We start from the raw sequence: 21123 nt of genomic DNA, 5'->3' as shown, positions 1-21123 counted from the left end.
CGAACGTGACTGAATGAACAGCGAACATCACTGATGAGGTTGACGTTACGTTTCTCCAATATTTATTACATTTAAAATGAAGTTAATGTTCTTATACACCGCCTAAATACGTCGGTTACTGAGCTGCGGTGTTTTTTTATTTTTTATTTAATTTAATGTCACCCTTCTCTTCCATGATAAGTAAATCCTGTTGAAGGAGCAATCATACTTTCGCTGAATTATCCTTTTTCGATAAATTATATCCTTGCGACGCGTTCGACGTCTTGCTGAAAACGGTTTGTCGATCACGGATACATTTTAGTCGTTTTTCCAACGTTTCGCTTTGTCGTTTACGTCCGTCTAACGCCGGATATGTTTCGTCGTATCGCTTTACCGCAGCTTCTATCGTGATTTTTTTTTTTTAAACTTTCGGATTCATTTTCTTCAGCCGTCACGGATCTTTCATTTTATGCGCGGTGTATAACAAAAGCGTAGCAGTTGCTTCAGCCAATCAATGGTCGGTTCTGAAATTCTGAAGCGAAACCCATTTTTGTCGTGGTCAATACAATAGCCCCATTTAATAAACGATTTTGTTTTTTTAATACGAACAGATAAATTAACTTTTCGTCACCTTCCACAACTATATCCTGTGACGTCATATGTGACGTCATTTTGCCGCGAAACGGCTTCTCAGGTTGTTTCGGTAAAGCGCTTCACACTCAATGCTTTCCGATTCGGTTTCCGCACGTCCGTGTGTTCTCTCCTCGACGACTCTTCTATTCTCTGTCTCTGGTTTGATTACAAAGGGTTTGTTTTGTGCGCCGCGTCCAGGTTGGGTCTTGCTTGGAGCCTCAAGTCCGTGTGGACGGCGATGGACGATGACCTGCTCGCCACGTGCAGTTCCTTGGGTTTCCTGGAAGGAGACACCTACCACAAGGAACCTGACTGTCTGGGTGAGGTGAAGCGTGACAACCCCCACCGAGTGTCGATCACAAAGTGTCTGAGAGTGTCTATCGACGAGGTGAGGAAGGGTTTTTACACAAGATCCAGGTTGGATGGAGGAAGTAAAGGAACAGCTTGGTAATCAAAGAGAAGATAAGGCTCCGGGTCCGGATAATATACACCCGAGAGTATTGATGGAGGTGGCTGAGCAGGTAAGCGAAATGTTAAGGCCCGGTCACACCTTGACGTTTTAGCCAACGTATGCCGATTTTTGAATTTTTTTTCTAAAACGCTGGCAAACGTTGAATACGTTATGGGTAAGTTTTGATAACATTGAGAGCACGCTGGCATACGTCGTAGTATGTTGCCATACGTCATTGTACGTTGGCTTTAAACGTTGTACTTTTCGGTTGTCCTCAAATTTTTTCATGCTTGAAATTTCACGACGTATGCCGGCGTATGACTCGCACGTTCCGCTACGCTGGCCACAAGTTGTAGGCACGGTCTGCGATCGTTGACAGACGTCAACACATGCTACTTGTAAGTTAATCATAAGTTGAGACACGCCGAGGTAATGTTTAGCGCATTCAAACTTATTTCTAACCTATGATTAACGTGTTGTTGGCACGTTACGCGATCGTTGCCACACGTCGACAGACGTTACTTTTAAGTTACTCATAGGCTGAAAGACGTCGGTATAATGGATCGTCCTTGCGTCAGCGTCCACGGCCACGGCCAGGACACTTATTTGCAGCATTCTTCAAACTTTTCTTCGGCATGACGAGGATGTTCACACTTCGATGTCTAGCTTGGCTATGATTCCAATTGTCCATCGGCAGCGTCTATTTAAAATAGTCGAGTTTGAGCGTTTTAACACATTCAGAAGAAACGCTTCAAATTTCCAAACCCCAGCGTCAAAAAACAAAGGCGAGTGACAGCAATTTAAATCGTTCATTGTAAACAATGAAAATAGCTGAGTGGTACCGTTTAAAAGTCGTTGAGTGTAAAAAAAATCCAATTGTTGAGCGCAAGCGTCTACTTTCAATAGTGGAGATGCAGCCATTTAAATCGTTGAGTGGCAGCCTATGAACCTACCCGTGGACACGCGGACGCAAGGACGATCCATCATAACCCACACCCTCCCCCTCACACTCACCTACTACTGCCAACATGAACAAACTACTACTAATACTCATACTAATACTGATACTGATACTGTTACTGCTGACATGGACATCGACTCAAAAAGGAACTCGAAAACACTGTTGGGTTCCCCTTTTATGAGCAGCATTTTTATATACCAATTCCCAAAACCGCTGGGAACACGTCTTTATATGGCAGTTGTAAGCGAGAAACACATTCATTTTTTTTTTTTGTCGACCGGAAGACGTCATTGGAATACGTCTACATACGTCGATGTGTGTTGGGACTACGTAAAGAATTTGTTCAAAGCACGTCAAACATAAGTTAGAAATAAGTTTCGCGTAAAAAAGACATTACCGCGACGTGTTTCGACTTATGAGTAGCTTATAAGTAGCCTTTGTGGACGTGTGTAAGCGTCCACATATCGTGTGTAAAACTTATCCCCATCGCATGCAGAACGTGTGTCATACGCCGAGTATGTCGTAAAATTTTGAACATGTTCAAAATTTCTTGACGTACTCTACTTACTACGACTTATGATAGCGTATTTAGCGTTCTACTCGCGCATACCAAACTTACCCATACCGTATTCGACGTGCCCCAACGTTTTAGACACACTTTTTCTTCGGTCGGCATACGCTGGCAATATCGCCAAGGTGTGACCGCGATTTTGACCCTTCCATTTCTACGGCAGTTATGATTTGAATCGTTGTGCGTCAGCCTTTTAATAGGCTACGTCACGACATCGTTGGCGATGCGTGCAACGCGCTATGCCGAAGTTAGACTATCGTTGGGCATCGGTTGTGTAGGCCGACAACAGGTTCAGCATTCGTTGGTATAAGTTATCTATAACACAACGAAACGTTCTGTGTAGTTACCAATGCGTTACACACAAGACCAAGTCGCTATGAATACGTCCGAATCTTTAAAAAAAACATCAAAAGTTCAACGTGAGCCAGCGTTTTACATAAATTTTAACACGTTGCCATCGCTGGCTAAAACGTCAAGGTGTGACCGGGCCTTTAACGGATATTTTTAATAGTTCACTGGAGTCAGGACAGGTACCGGAGGATTGGAGAGTAGTAAATGTAACATCATTATTTCAGAAAGAGTCCAGAGAAGAATTGGGAAACTATGGACCTGTTAGTTTGATTTCAGTTGTGGGGAAGGTGTTGGAGACATTAATTAAGGACCACCTGAGGAACCATTTAAATAAATACAAACTAATTAAAGGTAGTCAGCATTGGTTTACCAAAGTTAGTTCCTGTTTAACAAATCTTTTCGAGTTCTATGAATCAGTTTCTGGTTGGGTGGATGAGGGAAAGGAAGTGGACATAGTATATCTAGACTTTAAGAAGGCATTTGATAAGGTACCACATCGGAGGTTGTTAGCCAAAGTGAGGACTCCTGGAGTGGCTGGTCAGGTAGCTAATTGGATTGTAAACTGGGTTAGTGATAGGAAGCAAAGAGTGGCTGTGAGTGGGAGGATGTCTTGCTGGGAGGATGTAAGTAGTGGGGTACCTCAGGGATTAGTACTCAGACCATTACTATTCATTATTTACATCAATGATTTGGATAGTGGGGTAAAGAGTAAACTTTCCACATTTGCAGATGACACAAAGCTTGGAGTTGAGGTGGATCGCAGAGGGGGTAGTGAACAGGTACAAGAGAGTATTGATACTTGTATGGATTGGGAAAAAGATTGGCAGATGGAATTTAACCTTAGCAAGTGTAAGGTGTTGGGGCTGGGAAAGAACAATGAATATCGAGATCACAGGATGTAAGGGGTAATTTTGGAGCGTGTCACGCAGGAGGATATGGGGGTGGGGAGGGGGGTAATAGATATGGGAAGTAAGCAGGTAGCTCTGTGCCAGGCAGCAACAGGTAAAGCAAGTTGGGCTTATCAGCTGTATTTAGAGGGGGATCATTTATAAATCAAAAGAGGTGGTGTTAACATTCTACAGGAATTTAGTGAGGGCCACATCTAGAATCTTGTGTGCAGTTTTGGTCATCACAACTCAGGAAGGACATGGAGAGGATTCAGCGCAGGGTTCCTTGATTGATTCCGGGCCTCATTGGAGTCAGCTATGAGGAGACAGGGCTGTATACACTAGAAATGAAGCGGTTACAAGGAGATATGATAGAAATGTTTAAGATAATGAAAGGTATCGATAAAATAAGTGAAGATTAATTATTCAACAGAGAAGACAGTGATAGGACCAGGGGCCATCACCTGAGAGTTAAGGCATAGTTTCACTTTGAGAGTAGTTAATGCATGGAATGGTCTCCCTGGAAAGGTCGTGGTAGCAGAAACAGTAGATAAGTTTAAATTAGAATTAGCTAGGTACCTGGAAGTTATGGAGATAGAGGGGTATGGGGATGTTGACAGGACTTTTAGGTAGTTTGAGCATTGATGGGTGATTGTGTACGGAGTGCTGTTGGGTGTCTTGCCAAATGGGGTTGTGTGGTTGATGTGTGTTTTTAACCAAGCCCATGCCCCTACCCTGAAGGGGAATCAATAAGTAAGAAAAAATACAAAAACTACCCCAAGAAATTATTTCATTAATTAAAACATTTTCTCCCTTGGATCTTGTGTATATAAATTAGTATGGTGTTCATGCAGGCATGATGGGCTGAGTGGCCTCCACCTGTGTTGGAGTTCCTTGTTGTGGCGTATTGGCATACGCGTGCAAAGCACAATGCGGGGAGCGTTGTGGGTGCGTGGAGGAGTGGTGATGTTAGTCACGTGTCTGCATTGCATATCGCTGTTCTCGCCTCTGCCACGACACTACACTTGGCGACGAGGATGGGACCCCACGCACGTGTTTATGCGGCCCGCGGTGCCATATTAAGTTTACATTACAATGCGCCCCATGATACTGCCCATGAAAACGTGTTACCCCACGCACGCGAAGCACAAAGCGGGGTTATGCAATCGGTTCGCTATCTGTCCACAATCGTCAGTTTATGATCGAGGAAGATCTTGATTTAAATTGAATGTTATAGTTTGAACATGAATCAGAAAAACGAACCTGTAGTTTAGCGGTACTTTGGCTCTGGATTCGGCCCGACCGTGCATGCGCAGAAAGGAGGAGGATAATATTTTTCTCTTTCTGCCTGCCTGGCAGTCAAACAAAATTGAAAATAATTCCAAACAGGAAACTTACTGATTTTAAGGATGTTATAATGTGCACATACATACAGCATCTATGACGAAATAATGTAATGTGTTAAATCAGGTGGTGTGATCGACACTGCATCATCGGTGGTCAACTTGGGGAATAAATTATTTTTTTATATTTTTATAATTCTTTATGACCTTTACCATCTTTTATATTATTTCAATTTCATTGTAAACTTGAACACAAGAACACAAATCCCTCACTATCGCTTCCATAAGCCTCCAGTTTTGCAGTACTTGGACATGCTATACAAGGTGGGGTATGAGACTGCATCAACGACGCTAAACTTCCTGCTTTTTATACAACCTTTACAATAATTATATTTCAAACTGCGTGAAGTAATTTGTTCTGTGAACTCGATAGTTATTTACATTTAAAAAAAAATAAAGAAAACTCTAATCAATATCTCTGCTCATGGAACAGTGAGGGGACAGAGGGTAAAGAGGCGCAGTGTACTGACAGTGGGGCCATATATGAAGAGCAAGGGAAAGAACGAGGGAGAAGAGAAGACAGGAGGGGAGGAATTGCAGTAACCTGCAAGTAAGAGTGTTGTGTTTGGTTTGGTGGGGTTAATGGGGGTAGTAAAGATCACAGGTTGATATGAGATGGTGGTGCATTACTTGCTTGAAACCCTGGAAGGAAGATGGATTGAAGAGTCTTAAGGAGGCATTTGAACCTGAATTTTACCATTACTTCCACAAGTACTTTTTTATAATTTTTTTATTTATTTATTTATTTTTTAAACTCATTGCCAACTCCAAACTTTCCTATTTGTCTGCTGTTCATTTAAAACAGGGGTCTCCAACCTTTTTCGGCGGTGGGCCACAAAACCAAAGTGGCGAGGGGCGGAGGGCCGCACACAAAAAAAGGACGCTAAATTCCGAAAATATATATATATATATATATATATATATAATTAATATGCGGAAATTTATACAAAAATTAGTGCTGAATATATTTTTCTTGCCAACGAATATGATAAATGAATAAGCGTGTTAAAAACACGCATCTAATATGAATCAAAATCATAATAAAAATTACAGAACACTTTGATCATTGACCCTGACAAATTGGCAGTATCATGGGCCGCATTGTAATGTAAACTTAATATGGCACCGCGGGCCGCATAAATCCGTCTAAGGGGCCGCATGTGGGCCGCAGGTTGGAGACCCCCGATTTAAGACCTTGTGAATGGGATCTTCATAGGTCTAAGTCAAGGACTGAAGGGTATCGTTTCACAAAGCTAAACTCGAACCTTTGTTGAAATGTTAATTGTCTTCTGACACTTGCATTTTTTTTTCCTTGCCCTCTTTGTGCTTTCTATTAGAGTTGCCTTGTATTTTCGTCCAAAAAAAAAAATTCTTCTCAATCCAGGATCGTACATCTGTTTTTGGCATCCTTGTATTCACATTACAATTCAACATCAATTCCGCTTGCAGATGAGAACCTTGTAATTTGCACTGCATCAGGTGATGGAGGGTAAAGAGGCAATGTACTCTTCGGTTTATTAAATGTAGGTTTATTCACCATTTAACACAGCAGTCACACACCTCCAATATGTACAGTGAGTGGTGATAATTTGTACACTATAAATGATCATGCTTGATCTATCTTGCAAATTTAATTCTGTTTTTACTGATTGATGATGGTGGTGGTATGTGTGGGGCAAATTTTGCTTCTTTCATGCGGGCAAGTTGTGCTGGATTTGTTAACGCTGTACTTGTATTGTCACAGAAACTGTGAAGGATCTCATCCGCTTCCTGCGTGGTGAGGATGACAGGATGGGAATACGCAGGCAGCTGGGGGGAGCCCAGATCCTACAGAAAGATCTACTTCCTCTTGTGGTGCACTATCACACGGATAGGCCTCTGTTTGAGGCTGTCATAAGGTGTGTGTGTGTGTTTGTTTGTTTGCTTGTTTGTTTTGCCATTAATGGGACCTAGCATTTGTATGTGGAATAATCCTGCAGTAGTCTGCACATGCCGGTACTATACACTCAGAGAACCTGGCGCAGGTATTGAAGGAACACAAAAAAAGAAAAAAAAGATTTGCTCACAAGCCAAAATTGCAGATGTGGAGATGCAGCCAAGATTTAAAAAAAAAAAAACTTGCGATTTGGTGCCAGACTACCAGGGTTTAAATTAATTAAATAAATAAATAAATAAAAATCGAGGATGCTTTTTTAGAAAAAATACTGCCTTAATTTTTTTGAGGGTTACTTTTATATTTTCAGGTTTTTTTTTTGTTTGTTTTTCGGGGCCACATTTTTCATCTTCACCAGCTCTTTTTGTTCGGTGATGCAGCCAAGAAGATAAGCTCGCAGGGACTTTTCAAGTTTCTGTCCTGCCGGTGGTTCGCGCAGGTTTCGGTCGAATCGACGAGTGCTTCATCGTGATACCGATTCCATCATGCGCCGTGCTGTAACCTAATATGCGAGATACCGCATCGTAACTCGCAACAAGCCTGCAGCTCTCCGGGGCCATGCAGTGAGAGACCATAGCTGAACGGCCTTTTATGCCGGCGATGCTGCAAAGCTCGTATGTGCTTGCACGGCTATTTATTGTTTACGCCCAGTGTAGTAAATTATCAACATGGCACTGCCCGCAAGCAAATCACTGGCAATCGTTCATGGAGCAGGGAATGGAAAACGTATTGTAGACATTGTGAACTTGTTTGGATGCTTTTAAACTTGCTGCAATCACTGTGATACCAACATAAAAGTCAGGAAATTTTGCTGTGCACTGTTTGTAGTTCTATAAATGCAATAAGTTTATGAATTAAATTAAACCTTTGATTGGTGAGACATACTGCACAAACATTCCATGTGTATCAAGACCATGTAAAATTGGCAAGATGATGACCACAGAAGTGGATGAGTAAGAAAGCCAAAATTCCAAAAGTGGTATTAAGCATCTAGGATGTTATTTATGTGCCAGGTAATGATCTTGGTGTATAATAAACAAGGGCTTTGTAAATATACACAAAGAAATGAGACACAGGTGGAGATCATTTAGCCCATTTTCCCTGTGTGACATCAACACCACACCAATTTATCAACACAAGATCCAAGGAAGAAAATGCAATTTTTTTTTTTTTTTTTTTAGCCTTGTCTCGCGTAGCGAACGCTGGCTCTAAAAGAGCTCCGCGTTGTTGTTGTTGTTGTTGTTGTTGGTCTTCCTCTTCTTCTTCTTCTTCTTCTGGTGAAGACAAAACCTTTAGGACACTGCTCCTTTATATACAGGATCCGGATCTCCTTAAATACTAAACACCTCTACACTTCCTTGCATTGAGGGTGCCTTTTGAGAGCGTCTATCATCAACTTTTAAATATATTAGGACATTTGCTTTAAAGTTTCGAAAAGTTCACGTTACTATTTAAAGATTATTCCATTTAATGTGTTGTAATTTCGTAAATACACGATTTTCTCGTCATGAACAGGAGCCTCCATGACGGGTCTCGCTATTGGCTCCATCAAGGCACGTGACAAAATATCAGAAGTTGTTATTTATATATTTATCTTTTTATATTTATTTTTTATTAGCGGCGTCGCGTTGCGAACGCTGGCTCTAAGAGAGCTCTGCGTTGTTCTTCTTCTGGTGAAGACAAAACCTTTATGACGCGACTCTTGGACACATTTGTCCTTGTTTAATTAAGTGGTTTTTGTAGTTTTTGTTTGTTTCTTCCCAGGGGAGTGGGCATGCGCTTTGGTTAAAAACATACATCAACCACACAAAACCCCTTGACACGACCCCCACCAACAGCACTCCATATACATGCACACAATCACCCATCAATGCTCAAACTACCGAAAAGTCCTGTCAACATCCCCATACCCCTCCATCTCCATAACTTCCAGGTATTTATCTAATTCTAATTTAAACATATCGACTATTTCTGCTACCATGACCTTTCCAGGGAGACCATTCCATGCATTAACTACTCTCTGAGCGAAAGTCCCCTGCCTTGATACTGTTGTGGTTACCAAATTCGCAAACCACCATTCAGGTCCCTTAGGTGAGGTATCTCGGTAAGTACATGTGTAGTTAGGTCCAAACCCGTTGTCTAGTGGGAATACATGTCATTTAGGCGAGCTGCGACTCTTCAGGATAGCCGTTTTTCTTTTACTATCTTTATTTTGGACCAACCGCCATGATTACCACCACAACCACAACATCAACCACCAACCACAACGCCGCTTCACCACAACCGCCACGACCTTCACGTCACACCTCGCAACCGTAGCATCGCCACCGTTCTTGCCCCGCTGTGGGTACCGGTGTTGGATTCGTGCAGAGCGCGCGTCGAACAGCGTGTACAAAATCACGGATTTTGTGCTTCAAAAACGGATCAAAAACGACACACGCCCACTTTTTGCCGTCCAATCGGTGAGCGAGGGACGATTTGGCCCTGCCTCCAGGACGATCGATATATGCAAATTTGTGGATCAAGAAGCCTTCACGCCCACTTTTTCTCGGGCCAATGGGGAGCGAGGTGAAAGGTCAAAGGGAGGGGGTCAAAGGCGAAGCTACGGGGGGATAAAAGGACCGTGTTCGTCAGTCAGAGCCGTGTGGAAGTCTGGAGCCCGAAGCCTGCAGTAGCTGGAGAAGCTGAAGAGAGTCGAACGAGGAGAGTCCAAAGAAGAGTCCAACGGGGAAAGAGGAGAGTCCAAGGGGAGAGTCCAACGAGGAGAGTCCAAAGAGGAGAGTCCAACGAGGAGAGTCCAAAGAGGAGAGTCCAACGGGAGAGTCCAAAGAAGAGTCCAGAGTCGGAGAGTCCAGAGGCGGAGAGGCGGCAGCGGCGAAGGCAGACGAGGGGGTGCTCGCGTCGGTGCCGGGAGCTGCACGCCCGAGGGAGGCCGGCAGCGCGACCTGGCCGAGGTGGAGACGCACACCAGGGATAATAAAGATCCTCTATACCCCGAGCATCAGCAACCCCCTCCTGTTTCCCCCCGCGCTGAGATAGTGCGACCAAGGGGGCCCCTTTCCCACCCCCTACCAGACACCCTCCGCGAGGCCCGCGGAGTGAGGCGCCATCGCCGCTCCGCGTCTCATCACCAGACGGGTAGGCGCGACCCGGTCTCGGCCTCAGGCCCGCCTCATTCTTGAGGGTATTCTTTTCCTTGGTTTTGGGTATGTGTTGTCGGCGCCGTCTGTGAAGTAGAATTGTATAAGTGTTGCCGTGTGCTCGGTAGTCGGTATTAGCTCTGCATTGTCTTCGCTTTTATATTTGCTTTTTGTGTAAATGGAATTGTGTTTTCTTTTTTTTGTGTGCTTTTGGTGGAATTGAATATGTGTGCTTCCCGTGTGTCGCGAATAAATGTGCTTTATTATTGAACTGTTCTCCCGCTTCGCTTCGTCTTTTTCTCCCATTGAATCCTCATCTTGCTTCACGTAAAGGGTTGGGAGTGGGCTGAATACGCCCGATAACTAATCGAACCGTCGAGGTCGACGATAACACCGCTCGGTTATTCTGATAGTACGGAACGGGTCGCTTAAGTGGCCCGTGTCCGAAGTCGACCTGCGGCGAGGTGCGATCGCCCGGTCTACCCTCCGCGTGGGTACTTAGGTAGGTCGAATTTGGCGAGCAACCCTATCCCACGCGGGGGCTGATTGGCTCGATCGCGGTGAGACCGAAAGGTCCACCCGTGACTGGTTCCCGGCGTTAGTCCGAGAGGGTCACGACTGGATTGTCCGTCCGGTGGGCGACGTGCCGCGATTCGAGTTACGTGGCCGTCAGCACGCCGGCGGGCACGAATACCGCAACACTGGTGTCAGGTCGTGCGATACAAATCCATCGCCCTCCTCGCGGCACTGGTATCGGAGAACAGGAAAACGGGCTCTCCTGTCTCCGGCTAAATTCACGGGAATCGGTCCAGGGGTGAGAGAAGCGACCCCCGATTCCCTCCAAATTACGAGCGAGCAAATTAACCCTTCACGAGAAGCAAGATGGCGTCTCAAGGCGAGCGGGAGCCGGGGGTATTAGAAATGGATGTAGAATGTGTAGGATCCATGGTCCAGGATGGAATCCCCGAGCAGGAAATGTTGATTGTGCAGGAACACGGACTCGCCCAACTGAACCCAGGGCCCGAGGTGGGTGCGGCAGCGGCCGCGGTGTATGACACCTCCCCCCCCCCCTCTCCACCAAGACCCTTCCCCAACCCCTGCCGAATCGGCTCACCCAAGCGCACCCGACATGGCCCAGCTATTCACCATGCTTGCAAAAATGTATGCGGAAATGACAGCGAACATGATCAAGCAAATGAACGAAAAGATGGATACATACACAAATGAAATGAAAAACGGAATGAAAGGCATGAACGAAAAGATGGATGCGAATACACAAAAAATGGATGAAAAGATGGATACAAATGAAGTGAAAACGACGATGGATGCGAATACACAGCACATGAAGGAAGAAATGAAAAAGTTCCGGGGTGAGACGCAGAACATGGGCCGATGCCTGCAGGCGGGCATGAAGGCCGTGACAAAGGAAATAATAGTTGAGACAAGGGAGGTAAAGGGTGAAGAGTTGGCAGAGACACGGGAGATAGAAAAAATAGAGGAAAGACTACACGAGGAAGACGGGGTAAGTGACGTGCACACACACACGGAGGTAGTGGAGGACAATGGGGGTGAGCTCGCGGAGCGTGTGGAGACCCAGTGCGAGCACCTGGATGGCCTCCTCCAGGAACGAGGGGAGGGAGTATGCCCCCTTGAGGCGAGTCACGACCAGGTGAGTTCAGTCGTGCTTTGCGAGGTTGAGGGGAGGAGTGCTGCGAACGGGTGCACGGAGAGCTTGGGGGGTATAGAGGCCCCGGAGACCCTTGTGGGGACACGAATCCCCAGTGTGGTTGTCCCTGTGTGTGTGGTGCAAGGGGTGAGTGCGTCCCCGTGTGTGGAAGCGACCCCGTGTGTGAGTGGTGTGGTGGCGATGGTGCCGGAGTACGTGCTTCCCAGCACACCGTGTGTGGAAGAGGCCGTGGGTGTGAGTGAAACGGCCTGTATGAGTGAGGCACCGCGGGTGAGTGCCCCCGCGTGTGTGGATGAGGCACGGAGTGTGAGTGAGGCACCGCGGGTTAGTGCCCCCGCGTGTGTGGGTGAGGCACCGTGTGTGGAAGAGACCGCGTGTGTGAGTGTCGCCGTGTGTATGAGTGAGGTACCGCGGGTGAGTGCCCCCGCGTGTGTGGATGAGGCACGGAGTGCGAGTGAGGCACCGCGGGTGAGTGCCCCCGCACGTGTGAGTGAACGGCCGTGTGCAAGGCCGCGAGTGCGTGGAGCCACGTGTGCGAGTGAGGCACGCGTGAGTGAACGGCCGTATGCAAGGGAGACCGTGTGTGTGAGAGAGCGGTATGTGAGGGAGATGTCGGTTGGCATGCGGGAGCACGCAGCCGTGTCTCCCGGTGTGAATGTGATGGAGTGGACTGTGTGCGTCGTAACACGCAGGTATGCGTGTGTGGAATGGAGACGGAGACGGCGACAGAGGAGAGAAAGCCGAGTAGCGGCTGTAGCTGTTTCGGGGACCGTGCCGGGTTCACCCAGCAGTGAGCACGCGGTTCGTGCTGTGCAACGCACGAGACCGCCACGTGCTCGCTTGCGAGAGTGACGTCCCGGTCCGGAAACGCCAGCGGTGGATTTGCCGATCCCGCGGACGGACAAAGTTTAGGCAGGTAAATGGATTTGGACCGGACGGGTTCTCCACGCGATCGTGTGTGTTCAGCTCCAACGGGCAAAGCACATGTGTTCGCGTGGGAAACCCCTCGAGACGTGGGGCTTGTGTTTTTTTTTGCGCACGGTGACGTCATGGCTGCACGTGTGGTTGGAATCCGGCAGGAGGGGTATCTCTGCCGGATGGCACCGTCCAAGGAGGGACGAGGAACACGTGCAGCTGCATGACGTCACGGACAGGTGCAAAGTGCGCGAGCTCTGAGTTGCCGCGCAGGTGCTGCGCATGGGAAAAAAGAAAAAAAGAAAAAGCAAGCCTCACTTTCGGGTGCACAGGATTCCTGGGCAAGGGGTGAAAGACCCCCTTACCCTGGGCACAGGATGGAAACTAGTTAGGGGGAAGGGTTAGCTTAGTTAGACCGACTTCATGGGGCAGGGGTAAGTCCTCATGGAGTCCGTGGAATGGATTAGGTAGAGGGATTTAGCCAGATTTAGGTTGGGAAATAAAATGGGATGATTTGGAGACAGTGACAGACAGTGAATGTGTAGAGGGGACGTAGTTTAGCTACGTAGTGTTAAAAGGAACGTGCTATAGTTTAAGGGACGACGTGGGAGCACGAGTTAGTTTGGGGAGGTAGTTAGAAGGATGGCAGAGTTCAGCGGTGTGTGTGTTGAAGAGTTGGTGAGTGAAGTGGAAGCATGTGCTTGGTGAGTCGTGAGGTGGAGACATGAGTGAGTGAGGCCAGCGGGTCTGTGTGTATGGAGCGAATGGGGAATGCATGGTGCGATGAGTGATTGGGGGGAGGAGTGACTCCCGCCCAAGGGACCCCGGGGTCAGTGTAGATTGAGTTAGCTGGGTTAGTCAAATTGAAAAATGGAGGTCGTTTTGTTGTTGGTGTGAAAGTAGGCTCGAGACCCATTTGGAGGGGTGCAGGAGCCCTGTTGACGGGCTTGGGAGCGTGGCTGCGAAAGGTGAGTATCGCTGAGTGGGTACCCCGGGCACCAGGCTAGTCGGCCGCGGTAGGCCAAGGGCCCATGGGGGGCCGGGATAGCGTAGTGGGCACGGGTGCGCCTGCTTGGTGCGGGGGCCCGGGGCGCCATTAGCCGCGTGGGCAGTGTTGTGGGCACGGGTGACCCTCGGAAAGGGGCCCGGGAGGCCGGCCTGCCACGTGTGCGTTTCAGGGGAGGTCCCATGCGGGCCACTCCCCGGTGTTAGGGAGCTGGTAGGCTCGGAGGCAGTGTAGTGCCCGGGGGTGCCATAGCGGGAGAGTCGGCAGAGGGTCGTGCCTGCCAAAGGGAGCCACGTGTCCCAGCCAGGAGACCGTGTGAGGGCACGGAGCGAAAATTGGGGGGCGAGGCCCGAAATTGTAAGGACACCAACACAGGCGACGGGAATCTGGGTTGTTAGAACCAATAGTTTAAGCGAGAGGCGCTTGTTGAAAGCCCCGGGGTAGTTTAACAGTTAAATGGTTAGGGTAGATTAGGAGATGTACCCCTCCGCACCATCCATCCCCTCGCTGTCGTTGTGGGCCGCTGGACCCACTTGGTGTTAAGATCGCCGAACTCTGGGGAGGCCATTCTGAGGCTTCGTTGGGCCTCGACACAGGACGTTAGCTCTCCCTTGTTCCCCTCCGGGAAGGGAACGTAGGGGTTGGGAGTAGGCTAGGTGACAGGATAGGTTAGCCGAACAAGGACGATAAAGGGGGTTAGGGGACGATTTATAGTGGGGAAGTAAGAATAAAAACAACAAAAAAAATAATTTGGGGCTAAATTGGGGTTTGACAAATTAAGGGAGTGGGTATGTACAGTGACAGGCAAAGGCGATAGGTTGGGAGGGAGACAGGTAGGTAGGTCCGAGCCCGCCTTCCAAGTGGCCAGCACCACCGCACTCCCTCCACCAACCTCCACTGAACGGCAAAGGCTGGCCAGCTTCATCGGCTGGCCGTGTTTTGCTTCAAGGCGGAGGCCGGCCAACTTCATCGGCAGCTGTGTGCGGCAAGGCCTGTGCCGGCCAGTTCATCTGCTGGCTGTTTTTCTTCGAGGCCTGTGCCGGCCTGGTTCTGCGGGCTGTTTGCCTGCACCTTTTCCATGCCATGCCCACTGCCCATGTTCACCAGCCCCGTTCAATTTTTGCTTTGCCCCCCCCCCCCCTGTTCATTGCCATGTGCGCCAGGATCAAGGCAACAGTTTGCAAGCTGCAAGAACTGCCCTGTTGGCAGCTACAACACGGGCCTGCAGTGGCGGCCCGTGCACCGTGTTTGTGTCCATGCATCCATTCGTTGTGTTCATTGCGTGTGCCACTTGAGCTGGCACGGAGACTGCGTTGTGCAGCCCATGCACCGTTGTGGTTCTCTGCGTTCAGTTCAAAAGGGAAGGCATTGGACTGCGTGTGAGCAGCCAGCCACGTTCCCTGTCACCTGCATTGTTTTGAGCCAGAGACTGCATATGGGCAGCCTGGCTCCCTGCTAACTGCTTTTCTTTTGCAGAGTTCAGTGATCCTGGGCCATGGTTTAGTGTAAAATTTGTAAGTTAAGGTTAAGATGTACTGTAAATATGAGTGCGCCCCGGCATGTCTGTCTAGCGCCGGCAATTTTATTTAAGTCGTCCGTGTGAGTGAGTTTGTTTAGGTAGTTACGCAGCCCTCAGGTTATTTATTTTGGGGACACGAATACCATGAATGTCGCACTCAGGGATCCGTAGGTAAAATGTACTAGGGGAAAACTACACATGATGGCACACGAAAATTTGACGACTCGGGACGAGTCTGTAAAAAGGGGAGGGGGTAGTGTTGTGGTTACCAAATTCGCAAACCACCATTCAGGTCCCTTAGGTGAGGTATCTCGGTAAGTACATGTGTAGTTAGGTCCAAACCCGTTGTCTAGTGGGAATACATGTCATTTAGGCGAGCTGCGACTCTTCAGGATAGCCGTTTTTCTTTTACTATCTTTATTTTGGACCAACCGCCATGATTACCACCACAACCACAACATCAACCACCAACCACAACGCCGCTTCACCACAACCGCCACGACCTTCACGTCACACCTCGCAACCGTAGCATCGCCACCGTTCTTGCCCCGCTGTGGGTACCGGTGTTGGATTCGTGCAGAGCGCGCGTCGAACAGCGTGTACAAAATCACGGATTTTGTGCTTCAAAAACGGATCAAAAACGACACACGCCCACTTTTTGCCGTCCAATCGGTGAGCGAGGGACGATTTGGCCCCGCCTCCAGGACGATCGATATATGCAAATTTGTGGATCAAGAAGCCTTCACGCCCACTTTTTCTCGGGCCAATGGGGAGCGAGGTGAAAGGTCAAAGGGAGGGGGTCAAAGGCGAAGCTACGGGGGGATAAAAGGACCGTGTTCGTCAGTCAGAGCCGTGTGGAAGTCTGGAGCCCGAAGCCTGCAGTAGCTGGAGAAGCTGAAGAGAGTCGAACGAGGAGAGTCCAAAGAAGAGTCCAACGGGGAAAGGGGAGAGTCCAACGAGGAGAGTCCAAAGAGGAGAGTCCAAAGAAGAGTCCAACGGGAGAGTCCAAAGAAGAGTCCAACGGGAGAGTCCAAAGAAGAGTCCAGAGTCGGAGAGTCCAGAGGCGGAGAGGCGGCAGCGGCGAAGGCAGACGAGGGGGTGCTCGCGTCGGTGCCGGGAGCTGCACGCCCGAGGGAGGCCGGCAGCGCGACCTGGCCGAGGTGGAGACGCACACCAGGGATAATAAAGATCCTCTATACCCCGAGCATCAGCAACCCCCTCCTGTTTCCCCCCGCGCTGAGATAGTGCGACCAAGGGGGCCCCTTTCCCACCCCCTACCAGACACCCTCCGCGAGGCCCGCGGAGTGAGGCGCCATCGCCGCTCCGCGTCTCATCACCAGACGGGTAGGCGCGACCCGGTCTCGGCCTCAGGCCCGCCTCATTCTTGAGGGTATTCTTTTCCTTGGTTTTGGGTATGTGTTGTCGGCGCCGTCTGTGAAGTAGAATTGTATAAGTGTTGCCGTGTGCTCGGTAGTCGGTATTAGCTCTGCATTGTCTTCGCTTTTATATTTGCTTTTTGTGTAAATGGAATTGTGTTTTCTTTTTTTGTGTGCTTTTGGTGGAATTGAATATGTGTGCTTCCCGTGTGTCGCGAATAAATGTGCTTTATTATTGAACTGTTCTCCCGCTTCGCTTCGTCTTTTTCTCCCATTGAATCCTCATCTTGCTTCACGTAAAGGGTTGGGAGTGGGCTGAATACGCCCGATAACTAATCGAACCGTCGAGGTCGACGATAACACCGCTCGGTTATTCTGATAGTACGGAACGGGTCGCTTAAGTGGCCCGTGTCCGAAGTCGACCTGCGGCGAGGTGCGATCGCCCGGTCTACCCTCCGCGTGGGTACTTAGGTAGGTCGAATTTGGCGAGCAACCCTATCCCACGCGGGGGCTGATTGGCTCGATCGCGGTGAGACCGAAAGGTCCACCCGTGACTGGTTCCCGGCGTTAGTCCGAGAGGGTCACGACTGGATTGTCCGTCCGGTGGGCGACGTGCCGCGATTCGAGTTACGTGGCCGTCAGCACGCCGGCGGGCACGAATACCGCAACACTGGTGTCAGGTCGTGCGATACAAATCCATCGCCCTCCTCGCGGCACTGGTATCGGAGAACAGGAAAACGGGCTCTCCTGTCTCCGGCTAAATTCACGGGAATCGGTCCAGGGGTGAGAGAAGCGACCCCCGATTCCCTCCAAATTACGAGCGAGCAAATTAACCCTTCACGAGAAGCAAGATGGCGTCTCAAGGCGAGCGGGAGCCGGGGGTATTAGAAATGGATGTAGAATGTGTAGGATCCATGGTCCAGGATGGAATCCCCGAGCAGGAAATGTTGATTGTGCAGGAACACGGACTCGCCCAACTGAACCCAGGGCCCGAGGTGGGTGCGGCAGCGGCCGCGGTGTATGACACCTCCCCCCCTCTCCACCAAGACCCTTCCCCAACCCCTGCCGAATCGGCTCACCCAAGCGCACCCGACATGGCCCAGCTATTCACCATGCTTGCAAAAATGTATGCGGAAATGACAGCGAACATGATCAAGCAAATGAACGAAAAGATGGATACATACACAAATGAAATGAAAAACGGAATGAAAGGCATGAACGAAAAGATGGATGCGAATACACAAAAAATGGATGAAAAGATGGATACAAATGAAGTGAAAACGACGATGGATGCGAATACACAGCACATGAAGGAAGAAATGAAAAAGTTCCGGGGTGAGACGCAGAACATGGGCCGATGCCTGCAGGCGGGCATGAAGGCCGTGACAAAGGAAATAATAGTTGAGACAAGGGAGGTAAAGGGTGAAGAGTTGGCAGAGACACGGGAGATAGAAAAATAGAGGAAAGACTACACGAGGAAGACGGGGTAAGTGACGTGCACACACACACGGAGGTAGTGGAGGACAATGGGGGTGAGCTCGCGGAGCGTGTGGAGACCCAGTGCGAGCACCTGGATGGCCTCCTCCAGGAACGAGGGGAGGGAGTATGCCCCCTTGAGGCGAGTCACGACCAGGTGAGTTCAGTCGTGCTTTGCGAGGTTGAGGGGAGGAGTGCTGCGAACGGGTGCACGGAGAGCTTGGGGGTATAGAGGCCCCGGAGACCCTTGTGGGGACACGAATCCCCAGTGTGGTTGTCCCTGTGTGTGTGGTGCAAGGGGTGAGTGCGTCCCCGTGTGTGGAAGCGACCCCGTGTGTGAGTGGTGTGGTGGCGATGGTGCCGGAGTACGTGCTTCCCAGCACACCGTGTGTGGAAGAGGCCGTGGGTGTGAGTGAAACGGCCTGTATGAGTGAGGCACCGCGGGTGAGTGCCCCCGCGTGTGTGGATGAGGCACGGAGTGTGAGTGAGGCACCGCGGGTTAGTGCCCCCGCGTGTGTGGGTGAGGCACCGTGTGTGGAAGAGACCGCGTGTGTGAGTGTCGCCGTGTGTATGAGTGAGGTACCGCGGGTGAGTGCCCCCGCGTGTGTGGATGAGGCACGGAGTGCGAGTGAGGCACCGCGGGTGAGTGCCCCCGCACGTGTGAGTGAACGGCCGTGTGCAAGGCCGCGAGTGCGTGGAGCCACGTGTGCGAGTGAGGCACGCGTGAGTGAACGGCCGTATGCAAGGGAGACCGTGTGTGTGAGAGAGCGGTATGTGAGGGAGATGTCGGTTGGCATGCGGGAGCACGCAGCCGCGTCTCCCGGTGTGAATGTGATGGAGTGGACTGTGTGCGTCGTAACACGCAGGTATGCGTGTGTGGAATGGAGACGGAGACGGCGACAGAGGAGAGAAAGCCGAGTAGCGGCTGTAGCTGTTTCGGGGACCGTGCCGGGTTCACCCAGCAGTGAGCACGCGGTTCGTGCTGTGCAACGCACGAGACCGCCACGTGCTCGCTTGCGAGAGTGACGTCCCGGTCCGGAAACGCCAGCGGTGGATTTGCCGATCCCGCGGACGGACAAAGTTTAGGCAGGTAAATGGATTTGGACCGGACGGGTTCTCCACGCGATCGTGTGTGTTCAGCTCCAACGGGCAAAGCACATGTGTTCGCGTGGGAAACCCCTCGAGACGTGGGGCTTGTGTTTTTTTTTGCGCACGGTGACGTCATGGCTGCACGTGTGGTTGGAATCCGGCAGGAGGGGTATCTCTGCCGGATGGCACCGTCCAAGGAGGGACGAGGAACACGTGCAGCTGCATGACGTCACGGACAGGTGCAAAGTGCGCGAGCTCTGAGTTGCCGCGCAGGTGCTGCGCATGGGAAAAAAGAAAAAAAGAAAAAGCAAGCCTCACTTTCGGGTGCACAGGATTCCTGGGCAAGGGGTGAAAGACCCCCTTACCCTGGGCACAGGATGGAAACTAGTTAGGGGGAAGGGTTAGCTTAGTTAGACCGACTTCATGGGGCAGGGGTAAGTCCTCATGGAGTCCGTGGAATGGATTAGGTAGAGGGATTTAGCCAGATTTAGGTTGGGAAATAAAATGGGATGATTTGGAGACAGTGACAGACAGTGAATGTGTAGAGGGGACGTAGTTTAGCTACGTAGTGTTAAAAGGAACGTGCTATAGTTTAAGGGACGACGTGGGAGCACGAGTTAGTTTGGGGAGGTAGTTAGAAGGATGGCAGAGTTCAGCGGTGTGTGTGTGTTGAAGAGTTGGTGAGTGAAGTGGAAGCATGTGCTTGGTGAGTCGTGAGGTGGAGACATGAGTGAGTGAGGCCAGCGGGTCTGTGTGTATGGAGCGAATGGGGAATGCATGGTGCGATGAGTGATTGGGGGGAGGAGTGACTCCCGCCCAAGGGACCCCGGGGTCAGTGTAGATTGAGTTAGCTGGGTTAGTCAAATTGAAAAATGGAGGTCGTTTTGTTGTTGGTGTGAAAGTAGGCTCGAGACCCATTTGGAGGGGTGCAGGAGCCCTGTTGACGGGCTTGGGAGCGTGGCTGCGAAAGGTGAGTATCGCTGAGTGGGTACCCCGGGCACCAGGCTAGTCGGCCGCGGTAGGCCAAGGGCCCATGGGGGGCCGGGATAGCGTAGTGGGCACGGGTGCGCCTGCTTGGTGCGGGGGCCCGGGCGCCATTAGCCGCGTGGGCAGTGTTGTGGGCACGGGTGACCCTCGGAAAGGGGCCCGGGAGGCCGGCCTGCCACGTGTGCGTTTCAGGGGAGGTCCCATGGGGGCACTCCCCGGTGTTAGGGAGCTGGTAGGCTCGGAGGCAGTGTAGTGCCCGGGGTGCCATAGCGGGAGAGTCGGCAGAGGGTCGTGCCTGCCAAAGGGAGCCACGTGTCCCAGCCAGGAGACCGTGTGAGGGCACGGAGCGAAAATTGGGGGCGAGGCCCGAAATTGTAAGGACACCAACACAGGCGACGGGAATCTGGGTTGTTAGAACCAATAGTTTAAGCGAGAGGCGCTTGTTGAAAGCCCCGGGGTAGTTTAACAGTTAAATGGTTAGGGTAGATTAGGAGATGTACCCCTCCGCACCATCCATCCCCTCGCTGTCGTTGTGGGCCGCTGGACCCACTTGGTGTTAAGATCGCCGAACTCTGGGGAGGCCATTCTGAGGCTTCGTTGGGCCTCGACACAGGACGTTAGCTCTCCCTTGTTCCCCTCCGGGAAGGGAACGTAGGGGTTGGGAGTAGGCTAGGTGACAGGATAGGTTAGCCGAACAAGGACGATAAAGGGGGTTAGGGGACGATTTATAGTGGGGAAGTAAGAATAAAAACAACAAAA

At 50.2% G+C, this 21123-nt stretch overlaps 1 protein-coding gene across 4 annotated transcripts in view; it reads left to right on the top strand.

Moving 5' to 3' along the window:
• The first annotated feature begins 165 nt into the window (after positions 1-165).
• Positions 166-21123, top strand: part of TIMELESS (timeless circadian regulator) — a 105133-nt gene continuing 84175 nt past the window's right edge. For 2 of the 4 annotated variants that reach the window (XM_085869300.1, XM_085869304.1), the window contains exons 1-3: positions 545-682; positions 811-932; positions 6981-7134. In XM_085869300.1, the coding sequence (XP_085725426.1) occupies positions 851-932; positions 6981-7134 (236 nt within the window). In that variant the 5' untranslated portion in view covers positions 545-682; positions 811-850. Of the gene's footprint in view, positions 276-544; positions 683-810; positions 933-6980; positions 7135-21123 lie in introns of those variants that run through there. The other 2 variants (XM_085869302.1, XM_085869303.1) reach the window with 2 other exon arrangements.

Source organism: Eptatretus burgeri, chromosome 2, assembly GCF_056783735.1.
Source record: "Eptatretus burgeri isolate ZD-2024b chromosome 2, Ebu_testis_v1, whole genome shotgun sequence".
In the NCBI taxonomy this organism is placed as follows: Eukaryota; Metazoa; Chordata; class Myxini; order Myxiniformes; family Myxinidae; genus Eptatretus; species Eptatretus burgeri.
Note: the sequence above shows the minus strand (reverse complement) of the source record. Positions and strands in the feature narration are given on the sequence as shown.